The following is a 23643-nucleotide window of genomic DNA, read 5'->3' as shown; positions in this document are numbered from 1 at the left end:
CCTAACCCTAACCCCTAACCCTAACCCTAACCCTAACCCTAACCCTAACCCTAACCCTAACCCTAACCCTAACCCTAACCCTAACCCTAACCCTAACCCTAACCCTAACCCTAACCCTAACCCTAACCCTAACCCCTAACCCTAACCCTAACCCCTAACCCTAACCCTAACCCTAACCCTAACCCTAACCCTAACCCTAACCCTAACCCTAACCCTAACCCTAACCCTAACCCTAACCCTAACCCTAACCCTAACCCTAACCCTAACCCTAACCCTAACCCTAACCCTAACCCTAACCCTAACCCTAACCCTAACCCTAACCCTAACCCTAACCCTAACCCTAACCCTAACCCGCACGCGCGTTCAACCATACAAATTGTCGCCATGGCAGATGGTCGCACCCAACGCTCCGGTAAAACACGCAAGGCGCTCATGCACATAATGAGAGATATGGTCAAACACACCACACAAAGTCAATAAGTTCATACTGAGAAGACGCGGCCTTTCACAGCAGTTGTACCTCACTGTCCGCATAAACTGCAAGACGGCCTCCACACAACAAACGCACACACCGCCAGCAATCAACCACCAATGGACGGGGAAGAGAAGAGACACACCGCCACCGCCTCCAGTTCAGTCCCACGGCCAACGGGATACGGCCACAGCCCGCTGCCTGCACACAGCGCACACGAATTGAGCTCTCAAAGTGCCACACGCGGAAGCGGATCCTCATCCACCCATGACGCGGCGCCTCACTCCATGCGGTCACACGGAGCACATCATTTCTCCAATAGAACTTATTCGTCGTCCATCCCGCTAAGATGCCTCTGTTATTGATGGGCCTTAGAACACAATAGAAGAAAATGGGCAATGCAGTAGTACTGCGACGCCGCCAAACACAATGATTCCCTCATATCGGGCAATTCTCCAATTACGCCTCGTATACAAACACACAACTACCATACTATATAAAAATCACCCATTGTTTTTCACCAGAAACCAAACAACCCCACTCCCTCCCTAATTTCTTCTGTCACTGTTATGTTCGATAGCGTTGGTCATTTTGGCATTTGTGTGCGATATACTGCCGTCTGGTGCGGGTGCACCCGCACCGTATGCACACAAAAAAGTATCCAAAAATATATAACTCCCACAATATTTCTTTACCACAAATCAAAACTACCCCTTTCATCCCCCAATTCTTTCTCCTATTTCGTTTTTCCTCACCTCCGGAGAGCTTCTTCTCTTCAAAAGTCTCTGGATGATATTGCTGCTATGTACTGGCGCACCTCTTCCTCCCAGAACGCCGCAATCTCTCGGTTTTCAGCACGGCTCACATTATCGGAATCGACAACATCACATCTCCGCCAGTCAGTCATCGGCATGTTGTCTGCGTGCTGCACATTAATAATCTCCCACGACATGTCTCGGGATAACTCCTCCCAACCATTAAAATATGCCGCCAGGCACTCAGTGAACTGCCTCACAGTGCTGGTTGTGGTGCGGTGCTCACCCGCCGTAGTCATCCGCAGCCCAACCAGCGTCATTGGATTTGAGTCCACAAAGAAAAAGCCGTCCACCAGCGGAAAGTGTTGGACCTCCGGTTCATACAGCACCCAGTGGTCCATGGCAACCGGATTGGAAAGACGTTCCGGTGGCGGTAGAACCTCTTTTCTGGTGAAGCTCGTGTCTGAGTGCTCTTTCAGCGCACAGCTGTGTGGCTCACGTCGTCCTGGTGGCCTCAGTTCCTTGATTTTAGGTCTTATCGCACGCAGGAATTCCTTATTCAAAAATGCGGATACGGCATACTTTTCAATAAGATATGGTGGGACATAATCCCAGAACCTCAAAACAAAAAAAATAAAATCGGACTGCTTCATTTCATTCTCCAACCTGGACAAAGTTTCACGTTCGAGGTGGGGAGATACCAGCAAATTCAGAGGCGATTCAATGTTGTTTCCTCGTCGTACTCGGACAACCTTCACAAGCTTTCGAGACAAGTCATTGTCATTGGACAAATAACAGCAGCCAATACCCAAATTACGCTCTAATTCCAAAGCGGTCGACCCATCCACGGCTTGCTGACACGCTTTAATGCGGTCATCATATGCCTGTTTATCAAAGATGGAGCGGAGAATTGGTCCCACGTTATTCATGCGACCCCTCACCTCCTTCCAGTATTCCGCTTGCTCCTGCAGGGGTCGATTGCGCTTCATCCAAATGCACATTGCCCTCACATCGTTTTCTTCGGGACAATTCGTTACGATTGCAGTAGCGTCCATTTTTTTTTTCCACCGTTCATATTCGTTTTTGTCTGGTGGTGTCACCACAATCATGCCCCATCCCTTGCAAGGCAAACCAGCAGACGGTTGACGACATGCCAATGTCGCATCGTAGATACAATACCCTTTAACCCCACGGAAAAAAAAAATGTTTACAACATCCTCAATCCTGGGGTTATCCCTGTATGTTGATACCGTTTTGGTGGTCTTGTCAAACAGGAATGATTGACTCCCAATAACGTACGCAACCATTGGGAGCTGCTCCGCATCGTAGTGCAGCAGCTGGTAGAGGAGGTACGAGCCGGCAGCCATCGATTTCCCGATCCCGGGCGTCCCAATCAACACGTGCCGCTTAGGCTCAAAGTCGGCCCCAGGAAGACTGCTGAACCACTCGGTGAGATCGCCCTTGACGATCTGCCACGCTCGCTCCACCTCACAGTTCACATAGCAGTCACGAATGAGCTTATTCCACCCCCACGAGTACGGCCATCTCTTGTCCGAGGTGAGCACCATCAGCCTGAGGCGCGGTGCACCGGATTGCTCCACACCGTCATCCTTTTCGAAGGTTTTGCCAACCGCCTTGTACGTCCATGACTGCGGTGGTTTCCCCTCCTTCACATCCATTACCGTCCCCTCGCCGCCAGGAACTTCCACGACATGATGCCAACTCGCATTGTACACAGAGTCGTAGCATCCCTCCAGGTATATCGGTACAATCTTCGTCGTTGGGTTCCTCGCCTCATGAAGGGCTGCATCCAATGAGTTTTTAGTGTTGTCGCAAACACCTGCTTTTACCTCCTCAGTAGTTTTTGACCACCCAAGTAGATTGTCCACACCTTTCTCGTAAAGCTTGCGTACAGCTTCTTCGACATCCATTTCCTCCCGTACAGTCTCCACCATCCTCAAATAAGCATCGGTTATCTGTATTTCGCCCAATACTCCCGCATCAGGGATATACCTCGTGGGATCCTTGAAAAAACCCTTCAGTAAGACATCCCGATTGGCGCGCAAAATGCCTTTGCCGTCCAATTCCATCGTAAGAAAATCATTCAGCTTTATGTCCATGACGCGAACCCTTCCTCTAGATAGCACACTTCTGATCGTGGTAGTTAGGGTAAATCCTTCTCGGTGTTCCCGCGCTGCCCTTTCTCCTGCCTCACGGCTTTCTTCTCTCAGTACCTGAGTGAGAACTCCGTTTAGTTTTCCCCTTGCAAGTGGAGTGACCGTATCCTTTCCTTCATAGTCCCTCCATTGCTCGAGAAAGAGCACACCCTCGTCATGAAGCCTGTGTACATCTTCTTCCAAATCCATTTCATCCCTCACAGCCCTCTCCATCCTCGCATAAGCATCGGTTATCTGTATTTCGCCCAATACTCCCGCATCGTGGATATGCCTCGCCGGATCCTTAAAAAACTCCTCCAGCAAGACACACTCATTGGTAGCCACAACGCCCCTGCCGCCAAATCTCAGCAGAAGAAAATCGTTAAGCTTCATTTCCTTGTAGCGAAATTCCCCTTTGAACAGTACTTCTTCGATCGTGGTGGAAATGGTAAATTTCATTTCTTGCAGTCGTCTTTGCCTTTCTTCTTCCTCCCGCCTTAGCCTTTCCATTGCCTCAAGCCGTTCTGTTTTCTGTATCTGAGTGAGGGCTGCGTTTAGTTTTCCCCTTGCAAGTGGAGTGACCGTATCCTTTCCTTCATATTCCCTCCATTGCTCGAGAGAGAACACACCCTCGTGATGAAGCTTGTACACCTGGTACGCAGTTAAGTTAAGAATTCTTCTAAGAAGCTGCTGGTCTTGTACGTAATCATCCGGCTCCTGAACAAACGCCTCCATAACGACGTTCTCATTTCTTCTCACAACGCCCCTGCCGCCCAAGTTGCTCCGAAGGAAATCGTTCAGCTTCATTTCGGTCCTGTTAGTGCTTCCCTCCAGCAGAATATCCTCCACTCTGCTGCTCATGGTCCACTGTGGTCGCCGCTCCTCCACTCTTATTTGAGTCGCGGCGGGTTGGTCTGTCTCACCCTCAGACTCCGACCTCGCTCTCCTCCGAGGACCTCCTTGCGGCACAGCAGACGCTCGACTCCTGGCATTGCCACCTTGCACTCTATTGCGCTTTGGAGGCATTGTTTCTCCTTTTTTTATTGGTTGGATTGAGTTAAAGCTGATTACTGAACAACAAACGAGAGAGGAATAAAAAAGAAAATAGTCACAGAAATGACTGGCAGCCACAGCAAGAGCCATAAGCACGGTGTGACGGCACTGTACTCGATGCACAGGTACCACCGCAACGACGGCGAGTGGGTGCCATCCACCCAGCACAGTGTTGATGAGAGCAAACAACAACAACGTGGTGCGCACGGCGGGTTCGTCCACGCATACCGCTCGCCACGGTCCCGCACCCCTGTGGCACCGCCGTCACCGCGCACACTCTGCAAGAGGACGTGCGGGCATATCGCCCCTGACACACACAAACACACAAAAGTGGGAGGAGAATTCGGTGCAGCCACGGCCACACGCAAGGACTCCAAATCATACACACGCCACAACAGCGATGCATCGCTGTAATCTTTCACAGGGAAAATATATGTATATATGTATATATTTTTAATCGAAAATTTCTGCAATTTGCACAGTACAAAAGAGTGCCGTCACGCTGCCTTTCATATTGCATTTGTCATCTACATTCCCAATGCATAGCACCACAGATATTGCCCCTCCATGGTGAGAGCAAATGCCTTGTTTTGATTTCACCGCGCAGCCATCCGCCTGGGTGGGAAAAAGAGTAAAATCAGGCGTCCGTCCACCTGGAGGGAGGAAAAACTCCACCGCGGTGTCCTCCACGACGCAAACACTCCGCGTCCAGTGCCCGGTGTCGTGTGCGGGCTCCGCGAGGAGGTTTTGGGCACGCCACTGTGCCACATGGTGTGACCCCTCGAAACGTAACAGCGGACGTGTCTCCTTCCGGTCGCACTCGTGGCGGTGGCGGCATCCGCTGCCTCGCTGCGTACTGGTGGCGTCGACTACGATGCTGCAGTGTGATAGAGGATGTCCGGCAGGAGCGGTGCTGCGTTGGGTGGGCAGTGCCCTCCGCGGCGAGACACACAGCGCGACCCTTGACCGCTGCGCTCACGCACCTCCCTCCACTCCTCTCCCTCCATCCGGCAACCGCACAGCCGCCGGCACATTGTCCCCGAAACAACACACACGTAAAAACGTGGCAGCATATCTCTCGATAGAACAGAGTGACAGCTACACGCTGCAGCCATCGTGCCGACAAGTCCGACGCGGCCGCGCCCACACCCACAACAGCAGACAAAAAAAAAGAACTTCCACTCCGTGCCACGTCCTCGTGCGTGATGGTGCGGCATTTCAGAGCAATACAGCTACACGCCGTGCAGCATTCCCACAGGGGATGAGAGCCACGGCGCACTCTCAATGCATCTTCATTTTTCATTTCCGCGGAATGCAGCAGCTGCCAGCACCGAGTGCACGAGAAGCATCAAGCTGCACTGCAACATTTACGCCGTGCGGTTGTGTGTCTGCAGACACGCAAAGAGAAAAAAAAAGAGCCACGCACGTGGAGGAACAAAAAAAAAACGCAGCAGAGGTGCAAGACAGACAAAGAGAAAAAAAAGAAGGCAGCCAAAGCTCAAGATGGCACGGCAGCCCAACATGCGGCAACCCACAATACGCCTGCAGAAACAAAAAATAAAAACTTAAAATAAAAAACAAGAACACATTAAAACGCAAAGAACAGTCCCATTGAAGAAGTTTTTCACGCTCACAAAAAAAAAAATAATAATAACACAGTGACGCGGAAAAACAAAGAAAACACGTGTATATTCTTCCCGCAAAAGTAAAAATATATTTGCGTCAGCCGTTCAACCTACTGGTGTCCACACAACACCCACATTTCATTGGGACGTTCACTGCGTTGCTGCACATCTTTAATCCCTTCTTCATCACACCATCGTCGTGGCGCTCAATGCCGACTGCACGTGTCATCAACATACGGAAACATTAAAGAAATCCCGTCAATCTCAATATATTCCACTATATAAAAAAAAACAAGCATATAGAATAAAGCAAAAACGAATACCTCGCGGTGCTGTCCCGGGAGGGAGAGCACGCTTTTAAATAAAGAATTGCACAGGCGGAAAAAGCATATTCAAACCAAAAATAAAATATATAAAGTAAAAGGTACGTCCAAGCAAAACGTCAATTATTTCAGAGGGGTTCGTGGAGAGGTACATATTGCTCCCACTGGAAGCAGGGGTCCCGCCGCGTTACGCCCCGTAGAGGGCTGCAAAGGCAAAGCCGCACAGCCCCAGCAGCAGCACCCGCAACGCGCCCCCATGCGTAGAGCCTTTGCTCTTCGTGACCAGTTTTAGTTCATCTTCACTCAGTGGGCGATTGTACAGAAAGAAGCTCGTCAACGTCGCATTGCTGCCGCTGCCTCCCTCGTCGCCCCCAATGTAGAAGAATGAGACTTCAGCCCCCCGCGTCTCAGGTGTTCGTATCGTCTCTGGGCTTCCCACAATCACACCATCCACGTACACAGAGCCCCTGTGGCCGTCCTGCAGCATGAGTGCCGCTTGGTATTCTTTCCCCGGTTCCCAATTGCTGCCCGATGCTGTTTTTTATTCCGTAAAACACTGTCTCCCACCTACTGCCCGCGTTGTGCGACAGCCCAATGAAGTTCGTGCTGACGGGTGCATCCAGACCCGCACCCGGTAGAGGAGTGCTCAACTTCGGAAAATTTTGGGTGATCGCCGTCGCCACAATAGTGAAATCGCAGCTTACAAGGGTGTGCGGCCCATTATGCTCCCGGCTGCTCACGGGCGACGTTGTCCCAGACCCAAGCCCGTGAATTCAAACCCATCTTTGACCTTCATTGTATTCTTCGTCACAATTGCATTCACGCAAAGGTAATCGTCGATCCACGTGTCACCACCGGACAACGCGTTGGAAAAAAAATCCAACCAGAGCCGCCGTGGGTGTGAACAACTCAGAGAAGGAGGAATCCAGCTGTGCCAAACTCTTCAAGACGTAATTGATCATCTGTACCCTCTCCGTTAGTGGGACAAGTGAAATGGTGTTGCTTGCTTTAATAATCCCATCCTGTAAAAGGTACAACGCACCATCCGAGTACAGCAGGGTGTGGAAAAGTTCCAAGTTATTATCCATGGCAACAGTTCCAAAAGAAAACGTGCGGTTGTTTTCCGTGACCCAAAGATGGAACACATTTTCCTTTTTCCCCCCCGAGAAGTACCTTTCCAAGTGTACAGCATCACCTTCACTCCCTCAATGTTCGCGGTGATAGGGGCTTCCACAGGCAAATTGTCTTCCCGAAAGACTCCCAATCGTGAATTGGTCCAAACGCCTGAGAGTGTCCCAATGGCCTTCGTCCACGTTGCCCCCATGTCACGCGACTCAAACAAACTCTGGTCATCTTTACACTGAACGATCATGAAAATTTGTCTCCTATTTCATTCGGTGATGCTGGGGTTAAAGCATGCCGCAGGAGAAATGCCCTCTGGGAACACCCAGTTGTTGCCGTTGTCCGTCGAATAAGTGATCCTGGAGAAAGGTTGATTTTCCCCATTCCTCGCCCTCAGGGTAAACACAAGTGTGCCACCCTGCATCACAATGCCTGAGCCACCACCACCCTCAAAATCCGACAGGTTGCTTCTAATCCTTTGGGGGATGTGCCGTGAAAGCGACTTTGGTTCAGCCCAGTCGATCAATTTACTTTGCATGTCTTCATTGGAGTGCGTGGCATCACCCTCAACAAGTTGAATATCCCAGCCATCCGTATTCTAGCGACCATCATTTTTTTCACATATTGTAGCTCTCCACAAGTAGAAGCACTTTATTGTCCTTTGCAATCGCTGTGGGGTTGCAAGCAACACCAAAAAGATCCTCTTCATTCACTGTACTAAACAGTGTGCGTACCCTCCATTTATCCTTATTGTTCTCGGCGGCAATTAACGGCCACGTCTCCGCGGCGTTGATGTACCCCGCCACAATATCAGAAGGAAATACATTCAATCTATAGTGAGAGCCTTTATACTCGGTGTGACCTTCAGCAAATGCAATCGTCACTCCTCCAGCACGGACAAGAGAAGGCGCAGCAAATGAATCCCTCATTCCACTTTTGCCAGAACCACTTTTTGGTTCCACCTGCGTCTTCATCGGCACATAAATGTCAACCGGTTGTGGCATTCGCACGTCCCTTGACTTACCGCCCTTCTGCGTTAGCAGCTCCACATCCGCAGCATGACATCACGACTAGGAGCAGCACCGAGGAAGTAAACACAAGCCGGGACATGTTGGGCCTCTGCTGCTCACTCTCTTTTCCTTCCCTCCTCCTTCCGCTGGATCCGGTCACGCAGCAACGGTTGTGTGTGCGGGGTGCCTTCACTGCAACAACACGTGAGAGCATATAAATATGTGTGTGTGGGTGGTGTGTGTGCTGTTGGTCCTTCAGAGCCCTCGAATCTCACAGTAGCGTTTAGAGCTTGTTTTCCTTCTTTCCTAACGTCTGTGTTCAGGAAGTGGAGAGGAGGAAAGCAGCGGCAATAACATCAGTCACTTCAGTGGAAACCGGAGCAAGGCACCCACGCGGAGAGCTGGACACAAGCCAATCAGGAAGGAACAGCGGGGAAGACCATCGCCCACAGAAAAGAGCAGCAACACGGCAAGTCACGGCGGGCCGTCGGTGTGTGCGGGCCAGCCCTCACGCGGTGCAACACGCCACACCCAACAGGGAATGACAGACAGACAGGCGGAGGGAAATGAATGGATGCCGTCAAGAGGCACTCACAATCAACGTGGCCCGTGAGCATGCGGCCACTCTACGCAGGAACACAGGATGAGAGGGTGACAGGAGAAAAGCAAGAAGCACCATAACACACGCGGAAGAAGCAAACGACAGGCGGGAAAAAGCACCGCCAAGGCCCTCGCCCTGGCCGGCAACTCCACACCAGCCCTCACACACACACACCATCGCAGTGCTGTCAGTCCGCGGGTGAGAAGATTCGGCCCTCCACACAACAAACGCACACACCGCCAGCAGTCAACCACCAATGGACGAGGAAGAGAAGCGACACACCGCCACCGCCTCCAAGCTCCATCCCACGGCCAACGGCATACGGCCACAGCCCGCAGCCAACACACAGCGCACACGAAGCCAGCAATCACCCAAAGAGCCACACGCGGAAGCGGATCCTCATCCATCCACGACGCGGCGCCTCACTCCATGCGGTCACACGGAGTGCACTGTTCCCTCAATAGAACTTATTCGTCGTCCATCCCCTAAAGATACTTCTTTTAATGATGGGCCTTAGAACACAATAGAAGAAAATGGACAATGCAGTAGTACTGCGACAGCGCCAAACACAATGATTCCCTCATATCGGGCAATTCTCCAATTATGCCTCGTGTGCACACACAATCAACATACCATATGAAAACCACCCAATGTTTTTCACCAGAAATCAAACAACCCCTTTCCCTCCCCAATTTCTTCTGTCACTGTTATGTTCGATAGCGTTGGACAGTTCTGAAATCTGTGTGATATACTGCCGTCTGGTGCTGGTGCACCCGCACTGTATGCACACACAAAAATATCCAAAAATATATAAATCCCACAACATTTTTTTTACCAGAAATCAAAAACTACCCCTTTCCCTCCCCCAATTCTTTCTCCTACTTCGTTTTTTTTTTCTTTTTTTTGCACACTTCGGAGAGCTTCGTCTCTTCTAAAGTCTCTGGATGGTATTGACACTTGGTACTGGCGCACCTTTTCGTTCCAGAACGCCGCAATCTCTTTTTCCTCCTCGCTCAAATTATTGGCATTGACGGCATCACACCTCTGCCAGTCAGTCATCGGCATGTTGTCTGCGTGCTGCACATAAATAATCTCCCACGATACGTCTCGGGATAATTCCTCCCAACCATTAAAATACGCCGCCAGGCACTCAGTGAACTGCCTCACAGTGCTGGCGGTGGTGTGGCGCCCACCCGCCGTAGCCATCCGCAGCCCAACCAGCGTCATTGGATTGGACACCAAGAAACAAAAGGCGTCCTCCAGCGGAAAGTTTTGGACCGCCGGTATGTACAGCACCCCGTACTCCATCGAAATCCTCGTGACACCGCCTTCCAGTTTCCTTAATCCAACGGTGCGAGTGGGGTATCCTTGATGGTTTATTTTCAGCACTGAATCCTGTGCTTCATCACGTTCTGGTGACCTCAGCTCATTGAGTCCCTTTACTAATGCACTGACAAGCTCCCCATACATGAATGCGCGCAAACCTAATTGTTCCAGAGTTCGCGAAGCAAGAGCACCACGCGATCCCAATATTAGCAACAAAATATCCTTCGCACCAATTGCCTTTGCCAAACAGTCCGCAGTTCGAGACCCGATATCAGCACATATCGATGCATTGAGAAATACCTCAGCACCTTCATCTGTTCTTGCCCGGACGATCTTCACAATTTTGTGACACGGATCCTCAGAATACGATAGCTTACTTCCCCGTGAAAAGTACTCTTTCACAGTTACCTCGTTGATCGATTGCAATGCAAACCTCACCGCTCCACAGCGTTCCGTAAACGCCCCCTCATCAAAGATGTGACGTGGAATCGGTCCCAAAAGATACATGTGTTTTTCGACCATCTTCCAGTATTCCGCTTGTTTCTCTTTAGTCTCATCACGCGTTATCCAGGCGCACATCGCGTTCACATCCATCTCGTCGGGGCAATTCACGATGATTCACGCGGCTTGTAGTTGCTTCGCCCACTCATCATAGTTGGTTACCTTTGGCAATGACACCGCAATCATGCCCCATCCAGAAGTAGGCGCAAAATGTCTCGGTGGCGGCGTTCCCTCCTTTGCCACATCGTAGATAATATACACATTCCTCCCATGCCCCCTCAAACTTCTCAACTCCGAGATGCACATGTCCTCATCGCTCTATCTTGTCACCGCTCTGGTGGTATTGTCAAACACGTACGCATCTCCTCCACCAAAACAGTGGACTACCACTTGGAGTTTCTCGACATCGCAGTGCAGCAGCTGGTAGAGGAGGTACGAGCCGGCATTCATCGACTTCCCGATCCCGGGCGTCCCAACCAACACACGTCGCTCGGGCTTAAAGTCGGTCCCGCCGTGAGGGCTGAACCACGCGGTTAGATCGCCCTTGACGATCTGCCACACTCGCTCCACCTCACAGTTTACAAAAACATCCTTAGGAAGATCCTGTGTCGTATTCCACGAGTACGGCCATCCCTTCTCCGAGGCAAGCACCATCAACACAGAAGGTGCTGCACCGAATTGCTGCACAGCGTCATTCTTTTCTAAATTTTCGCCAACTTTCTTGTACGTCCATGAATGCGGTGGTTTCCCCTCCCTCACATCAATTACCGTCCCCTAGTCGCCAGAAACTTCCACGACATGGTGCCACCTCACATTGTACACAGGGTTGCCAAAGGAAAAAAGAAAAAAATGTGCCTCTTTCAAAATAAAAACTCAACCAAAAATGATTATTGTAAAAGTAAAAAAAAAAATGTTGCCAAAGCTTTTGCGGCTTCGTGAATAAAATGGCGGTAAAATAAAAGCCGCATTTAATTAAAAAGAAATGGGAAAATGATACATATATGCCTTGTTTCAATTAAGTAAAAAAATTGCTTATCTTCCCGCTGCAGTATTGCTGGACCAAGAGCAGCTCCACCCAAAGTATATTTCCGCATGCCCAAAGAGATATAAGATTTCTTTTGTTTTCCCCACGCAAAACCCTTTTTTTTTTTTTTTTTTTTTTTTTTTTTAGTTTCCCCTTTGATATACTACTATTTTCTCAAAGGACTGAGAAGCCAATCTGGATCAATTACTTTTCGGGGTGAGCAAAGGGCTCCAAACCGTCGAAAACGAGCTTCTCCATCGCAAGTAACTAATTTAACAAACAAATTACTCAATTGAGTCAAGCCGTCCCTCGTCATTTGGGGGGAAGATTTCAACTTAGAAAACCATGTTGTGTGATTCATCAATTCTGGCATTAGAGCAGCCCAACTCCTTTGACCGCCAGGAAGATGAATAACTGCAGGGTGGGCCACGACCTCGCCGTAAGGAATTTGAAAAAAATTGTGATGGTAATCAAGGTTCAGAATACCGTACGGTATGCGAAAATCAAGAGACACATTAGTAGTTCGTGTTAGGCTCCATACATACAACAGCGCCCAGATGCTCTGGTCACACCACCACTGGTCGGTTAATCCCAAAACCTTCTTATATGCCTTCAGTGCCTCTCGAATGGCCCACACCCGCCCTACCATTCCTCCGGCATTAAGGAAGAGGCCTTTCGCTGATGTGAAAGGCACCATGCCCTGATCTGCAGAGGCATTCATAGCTTCCCAAACTTTACTGTAGTACCAAACACACTTTCTAGCACGCTTTTGTGGTCCAGAAGAGATCAAAATTTTCATCAGTGGCGCAAAACATAGACTTTCAGAAGAAAACAACAAGGGGGCTTTCGCCTCCCCCCGATGCACCGCCGTGACGTTGAAGACGGCTGCGGTAGGTGCTGTTGCTTCCAAGAAACGATCCACAGCTTGTTTTACTTGGAAAGATCCAGTAATAAAAGTGTCACCACCATCAAACGCCACCACCACGTCTTCATCGCGCAGACCCTCATTATCAATGTAGTCGAGAATCCACAATGGTCTCTTCGCGTGATTGTATCGTTTTCCAAACCCTATCGATACCACAGACACTTCCGACAGAAGCGAACTCAGCAGCATCCGACACCATCCGGGAGATTTTCGTGTCTGAATAACAAGAAAGACAACCCGTGGTCTTTCTGACTCAGATTCGGCCTTAACAAACTGCACATCATCTTTTACCAACGTTTCTGAAAAGATGAGAGAAGAATCATTTTCCCAGTTGCTCGCAGCTATCAGCAATGCCAACACCAAAAAAAACTGCAGCAACAAAAACGCCCTTTTGAAAGTTTGATTCATCAGAATAAAATAAATTACGCGACGGCGCATTTAAAAAAATTTTTTAAGGTGTTACGGTGTTCTACTGAAGAGACAAACTTGGCAAAAAGGGAATTATAAACAAATAGTGCCAATGCCTTTTAAAAATAAGATGTCCAAAAACTAAATAAAGACAAAAAGGGAAAAAGGTAAAAATGCAGTGACGCGACTACACTGAAAAAAAAAACGGCAATAAAATGGATTGCAGGCGCCCTCACGTCGACGCGCACACCACATCCGAGTGGGCTGGGAGCACAGATCGAACCGCTCGGAAACACACGCATCAAATCCGTAAAACAAAGCCGCGTTGAATCGACAGGAACTCCCCGCCCAAAACAAATTTAAAAAGTAGCGTTTTTCAAGGGGGAATCCGCTTTTCCGACGGCGGCACGGACGCCTCGCAGGAATTTCTTGCAAATCTCCCTTCGCAGGTCCGCAAGAAAACGCAGCGGAATATAAAGAGAGCGCAAAGACGCAAGAAAAATAATCCTCCTAACCGACCAGGTGGCAGGCCGCCCTCGCGCAATTAAAAAAAACACAACTTCACTCCGGTCATGTGGTGGTGGTCGTCTCGCAACTATTTTTTTTCCTTCTCGTCGCAGTGCACATCCCCCTCCCACAAATCATTTGTTCGGGCCATGTTCCTGCGGCCAAACATCGCGCTGCTGGATCCCGCGGCAGAGTCCTCGGCACAGAAGTGAGGGGAGGAAGAGGGACCGCAGAAGGTGCGAGCAAATCCGAATTCGGTGGCGGTCGCTGCAGTGAGGATTGACGTCCCACGCGGTGTCCCTTTTCTAGGTCCGGTCCTCACCGTGCCATGCTCTCAGCGTGCGGTGCGCCGGCCGCGCCGAACATCCACACTTGCTTGCGTCTCACCGTCGCTCCCAGCCCCGTTCGTTGACTGCATCAGGGATGTCGCCATCCGGAGAAGGGCATAAGGACGTTGCATCCAACAAAACCTCAGAGGCACCCGGTGGGCCAACGACGACCGTCACTGCGGGATGTGCGGCCCTTCCGCTGCTCACCTCAAATCGCACTTCTACGCCTCCTCGAGCAGCAGCAGCATCATAAATACACCGGTCCACTAGAGGCCGTCACCAGCCATTGCAGGAAGACCACTGTGCCTCGGTGCTATGAAACCCGAATTGCATTGACGGGCCACTTCGGACAATCCCGTCGCATCCTCCCGCATTATGCGGAAACACATCCGTCGTGCATGTGTCCACCGCAGACAAATGAATCTGGTCCAAATATCCTCCAAATGGAATTCCCGTTTCCTCAAGCAATTCCTTCCCGTCATATAGAGATTCCAATAGAGACTCCTTCCACACTTCCTCATGCGCAAACACAATAAATAATTTCTCTCCTTTTTTTTATGTGTCATAAAAAAGCACTACTCAAATTAAATGTAAAGACTCTGGACATACAACATTAGCACACATTGTTTAAGCGCAAGGTTGAGTAGTCGGATCCATTTCCGTACAGAAGTTCACCAGCAACTAATGAGTCGTTCATGCCACTTTCCGGATGAAAGGAAGCGTCGTGATACCACCTTTCCCTAAATCACCTTCCGTGCATACCTTTTTCACTCCGTCCTTTGGGAGAGGGGAAAAATGGATATTACACTCACTAAAAATGCGACAGCAGGGGGTTTGTTTGGTTTTGATTGCTCTCCGAACGGCTGCCGCCGCCCCACCTACCCGCCAAAAATCAGCCAAATAATAAGTTAAAATCAACGGATGATAAATCCCTGAATACGCAAGAGTATGCGTCACAACTCACATCATGGTTTGGTTCCCACGGTCAATGAGAATCACCTGCACATGGTCGGAAAAGTGGACCTTCTTTGTTCTTGGTCTTTGTGTTGCTGACTTTGCCGGTTTTCTAGTTGCACGGGGCGTTTGGCAAAACCAAAACTTTAACGGATGAACTTCGACAGCGTTGCAGCAAAAAACGGACCTTTTCGCACGTCGCTTTCGTTTCTTTCCCTTGTTGTGGGCGGGTGCTATGGAGTGAAGTAGGATATCCCAAAAGCACGATATGGCACGCGCACCATCCGCCATCTTCTGCTCTTCTCCAAAACGCCCAGCCAAGAGCGGAGAAAAAAAATGAAAAATACGGAGATAGAAATTTAAAAAAAAAAATGCTTTGAAAGGAGTAAAGTAGCAAGACGGCCCAGCACAGAGCTGCGGCATGTTTGCATCTAGTGTCAAACAAAAATAAGAATAAAATTTCAAAAAATGAAACTTAATGTCGCTCTGGACAGAAATGGAACCGGGAAGCCCAAAATAATGGGTCACCCGCCAGCGCATCTTGAGGGTCAAGATACCGATAGTGTAACTCCTCGCTCGCGGCAATGTTTTTTGCGGCCCTCACAAGAACATAAAAGGGGCAATGATCCACGCTGATATCATCTTCAAAGACCTGGGGAAATGTCTTGGACCGTCGCAACAAGGTCCTGAGAGAATGCATTGTGTCCACGTACACTGCCACATTCGGTTCATCGTCATCGTGATTGATGAGATCCACAAATGGTACAAACGCTGGACCGCCAAACACCTCGTTCGAGCGAGGTACATCCACACAGCGGCTGCTGCATATGCCATGTGCGAGGCTCATGACTTCAACTGGTATATTCCAACCCAATTTTGACATGTCTTCGCAAAGAACGCCTATAATTGAATTGTTAAGAATTTTGATGATTTCTATCTTTGCGTGCGCCGACCTACCCAATCTGCGCTGGGTATCAGCGTCAATTTCCTGTTCGATGGAAATCCAGTGCAGATAGCTATTGAGAGAGCATTCCTCAAGCAGCAAAACAAGTGCACAAAACACGGTGGTGACAGCACTTAACTTGGGGTACTCCACCTGAACACCGTCGACTGCCACCGTGTATGATGATACGCCGTCCATAAGCGTCGGGCCCCACGGCGACGCAGCCGCGATGTTTGCCGCAATGCAGTGAAAAAAGGGAACGAAGCACAATAATTCGCCCTCATCCAAGCCAACAGAGTTTGCATCACAAAAAATTCCGTAAACATCTTTCGCGCGACTGACTTCGCGCTGCAGCGCAGGGTGCACTGCCACCCCCAGCCGCCTAAGAAGATGACGCCACATCAAAGGCGCAAGCACAGAGAAAAGGAAACAACGCTGAAATGCACAAAAAAAATGTCAAAAAAAAAAAGAAAAAAAGAAGCAGCTATAACAGAGTCAAAACCTTTTAAAACGTCTTCCCACGTAATAACTAAAACATGACAAAGTTTTTTGCCTTGTTGTGTGTGTTTGTGTGTGCTTTCACAATGAAACCACATATACACAAAAAAGGCAAAATGCAACGACACCCGTGTGTCAATCCTTATCCTTCTCAGAAGTTAAATGTGAAGCATTCGTAGGAGCGGAGGTTTGAAAAGCAGCTCGCGCCTTCTCAGCACGTTCACGCTGACGCGCTTCAATTGCATCAAACTTTGAAAAGAGTGCCGATTGCGCTTGAAGAGATGCCCCGCGGAGATTTACTTCTCCCTTGCGGTCATCCACCTCGTATCCCGCTATGCGATAGCGTTGCGCCATCTCTCGCTCCCTATCAAAGGAAACACGCATGTCTTCCGTAAGTTTCTGATAATAGGTCTTAAGTTCTACCTCTTTTGAGGCCAAGGCTACTTTTGCTTCTTGTTCTTCTTGCGCATGCTGCAGACGCATCCTCTGCTCGCGTTCTCCAAGTTCTCTTTCTCTCCGAGCAATATCCATCAAAAGATGCTGCTCCCGCTCATTGTGTCGCTGCTCCAACAGATTCATCTCATTTCGATATTGATCAAACCATCGTTCCTTGTCCTGTTCGATGCGTAAAACATTTGCCTGGTTATCTTTTTCCTCCTTTTCCTTCAATAATTTCATTTGTTTCAGAACTTCATTCTGTTGCTGGTGCTCAAATTCCATTACGCCCTGCCAGAATTTTGACAGCTGTTCCTCACGCTCCTTCATTTTTTTGATCATCACCTGCTGAATATTCGTTACTGCGTCTTTGAACCCCCGCAATATGTCCTTCTCACGCTCGTCATAGTAGTGGATGATATCCCTTCGATTTTCCTCAAAGACTGTGTATCGCTCCTGCAAGGCGCATTCCTGTTCCCGATTGGACTCACTTAGCCGCCGTCGAAGATCCCTCACCATCTCTGTGGCATGCTCCAAAGAAGCTTCAAGCTCCTTGATACGTATTTCTGCCATCATTCGACCTGCCTCCGCTACCGTCGCGCGGTCGTTCACATGCGCAACTCGCTGCTCAGCCTCTCGAAGCCGCATGCTAAGGCTGTAATTCGCATTCTCAAATTCTATGAGCTGTTGAGACTTCTTTGCAAGCAGACCTTTAACATTTTCGTTGGTAGATTGGAGGTCTTTATATTCGAATGAAAGCGCATCCAAAGCTTTACGCTGTTGGTTAATCATAGTCTCGGAGGCATCGCGATACGACGCCGCCTCCTGCTCGTGTGTGAGTTGAAGCTTCACCACCTGATCGTAAAAGGATGACATGCGAGAGACGGACTCTTCGGTTTTCCTCCTCAACTCCAGGAATGCATCCCAGACTACAGTATCATCGCTTGTTTTTAAGTGGTCCTTCTTACTCCCGCACTTTGGGCAGGGCATACATTTCACCTCTGGAGGGTTGCCCGGAGACCTCACGCGCAGCGGTGATAAAGAAAAATTTATCTCAGGCATCTCAGGCATCTCAGGCATCCTCCCTCCTGCATCCACAATAACTTGAGATGTGGGCGGTAAACATGGTGGCTGCAGAGGTAATTGCTGCGTCACGGTCTCCGCCTGTTGCGGTGGCTGTGGCACGGCATCCACAACAGATGTTGGATTATAAAACGGCGCCGTGACGGGGTGCGTTTCCACCGAGAACACAGATGTTGTTGGAAGACTTGCGTGCGCCTGCTTTTGCCTCGGCTGAGAGGCCCCTGTCTGCACCCTTTCACCCTCATTCGCTACCCCATCCCTGCCCCGCGGGTCTGTGCCCCAAGGGCTCGGGGGTGGCTGCCATCCGCCTCCCCGCTCCCGCCGTTCCGGATTTGTCGGCACCGTCCCCTGCACCTCATCATCGCTGTCAAAGAGGGCGTGCATGACTCCCGCTTGTGTCCCAGCCCCCCACACCACCCGGGTCGCTCACGTGCGTGAAAGCAAAAGAGAAAAAAGGAGTGGGCACGTAAAGATGTGCGCAAAAAAAGGAAAAAAGCTCATAAAAATGCAGAATTGGAAAGATTAAGCCAAAAACTTTTCTTCAGGCAGCATTTCCTCGCGCATTCTTTATTTATTTTCTTACTTCAATTCAAATTTATCACTCCCCTTCCCGGGCTTCTCTTCTTTCATTTACTCTTTTCTTCGTTTAACAAATACAAAAACATTTATTCGATATCATTTTTTTGTCTTGGCGCAAACCAAATTTGCCCATGATGTAAGACCGGGAGGCTTGGCCCCTTTTGAGGCCGAGTTGCCCAAGTGGGATGGAAGAAAAAATTCAAACGGGGGCGTAACACAACGGAGGTGACGATACGCCCGTTGCTGCCCTGACGGGTGAGTAAAATACACCTTGATGCGTTTCTTGCCATTTGCAATGGTCTCCTCCGCTCCACAGACAAATTCACCAGCAAAGTCCTGCAGTGCACGAGACACAACAATGGCGTTCACGTTCTCGCCATCCATGAGGATGACACGCCCGCAAACAACCTCTTTCCGGTCACAGATCTCATTAATAAAAGTTAATGGATTATTCCTCTCCGGATCCGCAAGGGCGTCACTAAGCAATGGAACCGGAATAGAAGTTCTTGTTGTCTTTGTAAGAAGGCATGATCGATTGGGTCCAGCATCAACAGCCTCGGAGTGAATATGGTAATATTGACAGAGGGAATGGATGGCCGCACGTTTCTCTGGGGACATCGGCTTCAACGACGACAATGTAACGTTGCTCAACACAAAACGCTCTAACTCCTCTTCAATTGTTCGAATCCAGGTCAGATGTTTGCTTCCAAAATCCCACAAGAATAAAGAATACTTTACTGTTGTCGTTGGCGCCGACGAAGGGGGTATTTTACTGAGACCGGCCAATACTTCAAGTCGCTGTTCAAATAGACAATTTGCGTTGCATTCTACATTCATTTTCTCACCTGAGTGCTCATGCACGTACAACAGTAATTTCTTGCATGTAAAATGTTGAGTGTTCCGCCCACACTGACAACGACACTCCACAGTCTCCAAACACTGCGGACACTTTTTCGAGGGGTGGCATTTTGCCCTACAGGCATGCCCACACTCAGCATGAACCTTCCCGCAGGGCTGTAGGCAAGGGTGACGCTCATCGACACACAAACCAGGATGGCAAACACGGGAACACTCATGACCACAAGACAACATTTTACCACATTTAGAACTGCAACAAACAAAAGAGGCACTGCAAGAAACATTCTTCAACAAGGTATGCCCCCCAGCACATAGTTTCTCCACAGGAAAAACACATGGAGGACAATCACCGTAGTGGCAATCGTGTTTTACTGGTGGATGATTGCAAGAAAGTGTAAGAGTGCAGGGTCGAGTGCATTTGGGTGGGGATGTTCCACAAGGCTGAGGCGGCATCAGAACTTCCGCCCCGCAGCGACAAACCAAGCGCTCCGAAACCACATGAACACACGAAGGACACATCCCACGATGGCACAGCTCCAGACAGGCATGGCCACACGGAAGTTTCCTATTGCATGTCCTGTTACACTGGTGCACAACACTATTGTATTGTTTGCGGTATGAGCAGCAAGTAACTCGACATTCATGCTTTCCACATGATAACTTTGTCTTGCAGACTATATTGCAACGAAATTCATCTTGTTTTGCACAAGGCACCAACTGTTGTGTGGCTCTGCAGACACATTTGGTCAGGACACGTTTCTCACATGGATTGCATTCGCCCTCATGACACAATGCCTGGCAAGTGTGACGTTGGCAGTCTAGTACACGTCCACAAACGTTACCACATGTAGGAATAGGGTCACTGCAATGCTTTCTCGTGACTGTTAAGGGCACTAAGCCGCAAGGGCATGTCACGATGATAGAAGGATCCCTGTCGCATGGGGGACAATTACCCGAATGACATATCAAGCCACAAAAGTGAACACCACAACGCAATGTTTTACCACACACCCTCCCGCACGAAAATGATGAAAAACCGCAGGGGAGTTCTCTTGTTTCCAACCCGCAGTAACACGTAGCCAAAGATTTTTCAGTACATGGTTCACAGGCCCCAATATGACACTTAGCTTTGCATTTGTGTATTAGACAATTGAGTGTCTTCAGGCATGTGTTATCGCACAATTTCTGTGGATCTGGCTGGCCACATCGCCAAGTATATGTTGTCGCCCCACAAGGACACGATTTTGGACCAGTAAAAGAAGAACATTCAGGGCATGGTCCAGGATGACACTGCACTGGACACGGGTGATGGCACAAGTGTCGTGTCTTGCCGCATGTCTGACCACAACTGTGTGGTGTAATATGCGGATCGTACGGTGGATCTCGCAACTTTCCACAAAAGCAATAATACTTCGATACAGGCTCTTGCGTTGCCTGACAATGTGGACAACGAAATGAGGTACCAATCCCACTTTCGTTCTGTTTTGCCCATTTTTTTATGCAGTAAAGATGAAAAATACGGAAGCAGTCATTGCATGACCAAACAGCAACGTCATGACGGATATTGCACAAACAGCTGGCACATTCGTAGCGCAAAAGAAGTAACTGCTCGATGATTTGCTTACTGCGGTCGGGAAGCACTCCAGAAGTATTCTCGTGGAACTTGTCTGCTCCCTCCAGACTCAAAAGCATTACTTATTAAAATAATAAGAGTAACCAGAAAACGATTGACCTGTATAAATGGATATATGCATGAGCCGAGCAGACAATCCAATTCTGCTTTTCTCTCAGGAATCCCAGCTATTACCGCTTCCTTTGAAGGGCGGAGTACACGGCCCTCAGTAATCGCCCCGGCGTGCTCCAAGTGCCGCATCGAAACAGGTACACACACAGACACAGGGAAAAAAAAAAAGAAAGGAAAAAGAAAAATTTCAAACATAATACCGCAACCACACCAAGCAAACAGGCAGCAAATCCATCAATTTATATGCATGCGAAGAAAAAAGGAGAGAAGAAAACACAAAAAAAAAAAATGGATAAAAGAATAATGACACGGACAAACAAACACACGCACGCAATTCCGCAAACCCTCTGCCCCCTCTCTCCCTCTTCTCGCGTCAATCCGTTGGCGATTCCTCCTCCATTTCGCGGCATCGTAGTTGATTTAACACCTGCAACATCTTTTCCCGCGCCGAAACTCTATCGGGTGCAGAACGCATCTCATCCACGCCGCGGAGCTCATTACTTTCTGTCAATAAATCCGACAACAGACGGCGAGAAGCATGAAATCCCGCGTGAAGAACATTGTGAAGCCTTCCGGCTCTTTTTGGTCCAAACCCTGGAAGGGAGGTCAAATCCTCAAGTGAAGCAGTGAGAAGCTCGGCAACGGAGCCATAGCGATGCGCGGCGCGAACAACGTCATTGCGCGTCATTAACTGAGGCGTTTGCGTGAAGGCCTCAATGAGTACTGGTATGGGCGCACTCTCTTTCTTGTTACTTAGTCGGTAATCCACGGAGCCCACAGAAAAAACAGCCAGACCCTCCAAATAGCTTGCACACTCCTCTTCTGTCCAACAAAGCATCACAGCGCAACGCAATTCCACGCTGCAGTGGAGATTGAGCCACGCCAACACATCTGGGCGTGGATCTGTCGAGTCCACCAGCAGTAAAAGAACAATGCGACGTCCAGCTGTGATGACCTGCGCATTGGCAAAAGAGATTCGCTGCGATACGGCTGCCCTGTATGATTCATCGCATAAACGGTTTAGGTCGTTTACGTACAAAACGCATGTTCTTCCGCAAACAAAGTCGCAAACGTCATTGTCCATCCCCTCCACTACATATCGGTGTCGTTGCATGAGGCGGATTATTTTCCCTCCTTTGCACGCCTCTGACACCATCACCGTGCCTCGTGGAAGTGGAGGCATTTTTCGTCTTAACTACAAAAAAAAAAAAAAAAAGAGAGAGAGACAGAAAGGGAAAAAGGGCAAAACAGCGGAGTGTGCATACATGTACATCTTTACGTATCCAGATTTGGTTGCCAAAGCACAAAAACATAAAAAGGAGGAAGCAGCCATGCATTCCCTGTTCTCCTAAAAAGAGAAAAGCCTAAATACGTATATATATGACTTTATGCTTCCTCTTTTTTCATAATTCGTAGAAATGGACGGAAATAAAGCCTTTAGCGTTTTTAACAGCGAATGGAAAAATAACAATTCATCCACAAGAAAAATAATATAAAATAAATAAATAAATAAATAAATAAATAATAATAGGGAATTATTGAGCCGCACAACCAACGCTTGGACCCTCATCCTCCTCCTTCGCTTCTTCCTCCAGCTCCCTGCGAAGGTGATCCAGCTCCTCTCTCGTCACATAACACACCTCTGCGTCATCGCACTGATGCAGATCCACACTTTTAGGTGGAGGAAGCGCCTTCCGCAAAGCATCCACCTGTGAAGACTCCAGTCTATTCGGAAAAGTGACATTAAATTTAATTACTAAGTCACCGTGCTGACCAGGACGCTGTCGCCGTGGCATGCCTTCCCCAAGCACAACTTTTACCTCCCCGGGCTGTGTGATCTCCCCTCTCTCACGCCGCACTATGAGCTCCCTACCGTCAAGATGCTTAAAAACAAACTGAAACCCACAAAGCGACTCCGCCAGTGTAATTGTGTGATTCATGTGAAGATCGTCCTCCTCACGCACAAAACGTTCATCCTTCATTTGTTCTAAGACAATGACAATATCGCCAGGCTCGCCCGTGTACGGATCGCAGCTTCCCTCTCCACGGAAAACAACTTCATCGTGATGACGCATGCCACGCTCCACGGGCACAGTCAAAAAAGATTCCACCTCCGTCGTTCTTTGGCCATGACACGCAGTGCAGACGTCTTTTGGATCCACCTTCAGTCCAGAGCCCCCGCATGCATCACAGGGTGCTGACATCTGTTGCATCATCATACCCATTTGGCGCACAATGAGCCGCGAGCCGTTTCCCCTACAACTCCGACAGACATTGTTTTTCCTGCTATTCGTGCCACGACCTTCACAATTTGGGCATGCGACGGCGCGTGAGTGTGGAAGCTCAAACGTCTTGCCATTGTACAGATCGCTTAACGTCACAGGCAATGCATAAGAAGCCTTCTGATTTCTA

General features: G+C 49.1%; 8 protein-coding genes and 2 pseudogenes across 8 annotated transcripts, besides 9 other annotated features; all 10 read right to left on the bottom strand.

Moving 5' to 3' along the window:
* Positions 1 to 154: a microsatellite.
* Positions 1 to 353: a repeat region.
* Positions 1 to 14448: a sequence feature (areas not merged during assembly with more than two copies in the genome that could not be assigned to a particular haplotype).
* Positions 171 to 350: a microsatellite.
* Positions 351 to 540: a repeat region.
* On the bottom strand, positions 1248 to 4409 carry Tc00.1047053510165.110 (retrotransposon hot spot (RHS) protein, putative; the record flags this gene model as incomplete). Its single annotated transcript, XM_805789.1, has 1 exon — positions 1248 to 4409. The coding sequence occupies one exon, from the start codon at positions 4407 to 4409 to the stop codon at positions 1248 to 1250; it is 3162 nt and encodes a 1053-aa protein (XP_810882.1).
* On the bottom strand, positions 6571 to 8730 carry Tc00.1047053510165.90 (annotated as a pseudogene).
* On the bottom strand, positions 9949 to 11768 carry Tc00.1047053510165.70 (annotated as a pseudogene).
* Positions 12085 to 12113: a microsatellite.
* Tc00.1047053510165.60 (expression site-associated gene (ESAG-like) protein, putative) lies at positions 12135 to 13331 on the bottom strand (the record flags this gene model as incomplete). The annotated part of the gene is made up of 1 exon (XM_805788.1): positions 12135 to 13331. The coding sequence occupies one exon, from the start codon at positions 13329 to 13331 to the stop codon at positions 12135 to 12137; it is 1197 nt and encodes a 398-aa protein (XP_810881.1).
* Positions 14449 to 23643: a sequence feature (heterozygous, Esmeraldo-like haplotype).
* On the bottom strand, positions 15098 to 15382 carry Tc00.1047053510165.54 (hypothetical protein, conserved; the record flags this gene model as incomplete). Its single annotated transcript, XM_805790.1, has 1 exon — positions 15098 to 15382. One exon carries the CDS (start codon positions 15380 to 15382, stop codon positions 15098 to 15100), a length of 285 nt encoding a protein of 94 aa, XP_810883.1.
* Tc00.1047053510165.50 (hypothetical protein, conserved) lies at positions 15567 to 16436 on the bottom strand (the record flags this gene model as incomplete). The annotated part of the gene is made up of 1 exon (XM_805787.1): positions 15567 to 16436. One exon carries the CDS (start codon positions 16434 to 16436, stop codon positions 15567 to 15569), a length of 870 nt encoding a protein of 289 aa, XP_810880.1.
* Tc00.1047053510165.40 (hypothetical protein, conserved) lies at positions 16668 to 18434 on the bottom strand (the record flags this gene model as incomplete). Its single annotated transcript, XM_805786.1, has 1 exon — positions 16668 to 18434. The coding sequence occupies one exon, from the start codon at positions 18432 to 18434 to the stop codon at positions 16668 to 16670; it is 1767 nt and encodes a 588-aa protein (XP_810879.1).
* Positions 18726 to 21179, bottom strand: Tc00.1047053510165.30 (hypothetical protein, conserved; the record flags this gene model as incomplete). The annotated part of the gene is made up of 1 exon (XM_805785.1): positions 18726 to 21179. One exon carries the CDS (start codon positions 21177 to 21179, stop codon positions 18726 to 18728), a length of 2454 nt encoding a protein of 817 aa, XP_810878.1.
* On the bottom strand, positions 21605 to 22414 carry Tc00.1047053510165.20 (DNA repair protein, putative; the record flags this gene model as incomplete). Its single annotated transcript, XM_805784.1, has 1 exon — positions 21605 to 22414. One exon carries the CDS (start codon positions 22412 to 22414, stop codon positions 21605 to 21607), a length of 810 nt encoding a protein of 269 aa, XP_810877.1.
* Positions 22431 to 22471: a sequence feature (T-rich).
* Positions 22727 to 22756: a microsatellite.
* Positions 22767 to 23643, bottom strand: Tc00.1047053510165.10 (heat shock protein DnaJ, putative; the record flags this gene model as incomplete). Its single annotated transcript, XM_805783.1, has 1 exon — positions 22767 to 23643. A coding segment is annotated over one exon (877 nt), but the record flags the coding sequence as incomplete, so codon positions are not given.

This window comes from Trypanosoma cruzi, genomic scaffold, assembly GCF_000209065.1.
Source record: "Trypanosoma cruzi strain CL Brener 1047053516655 genomic scaffold, whole genome shotgun sequence".
Classification (NCBI taxonomy): domain Eukaryota; phylum Euglenozoa; class Kinetoplastea; order Trypanosomatida; family Trypanosomatidae; genus Trypanosoma; species Trypanosoma cruzi.
The sequence above is the reverse complement of the archived record's forward strand: the minus strand, read 5'-3'. Positions and strand labels throughout refer to the sequence as shown.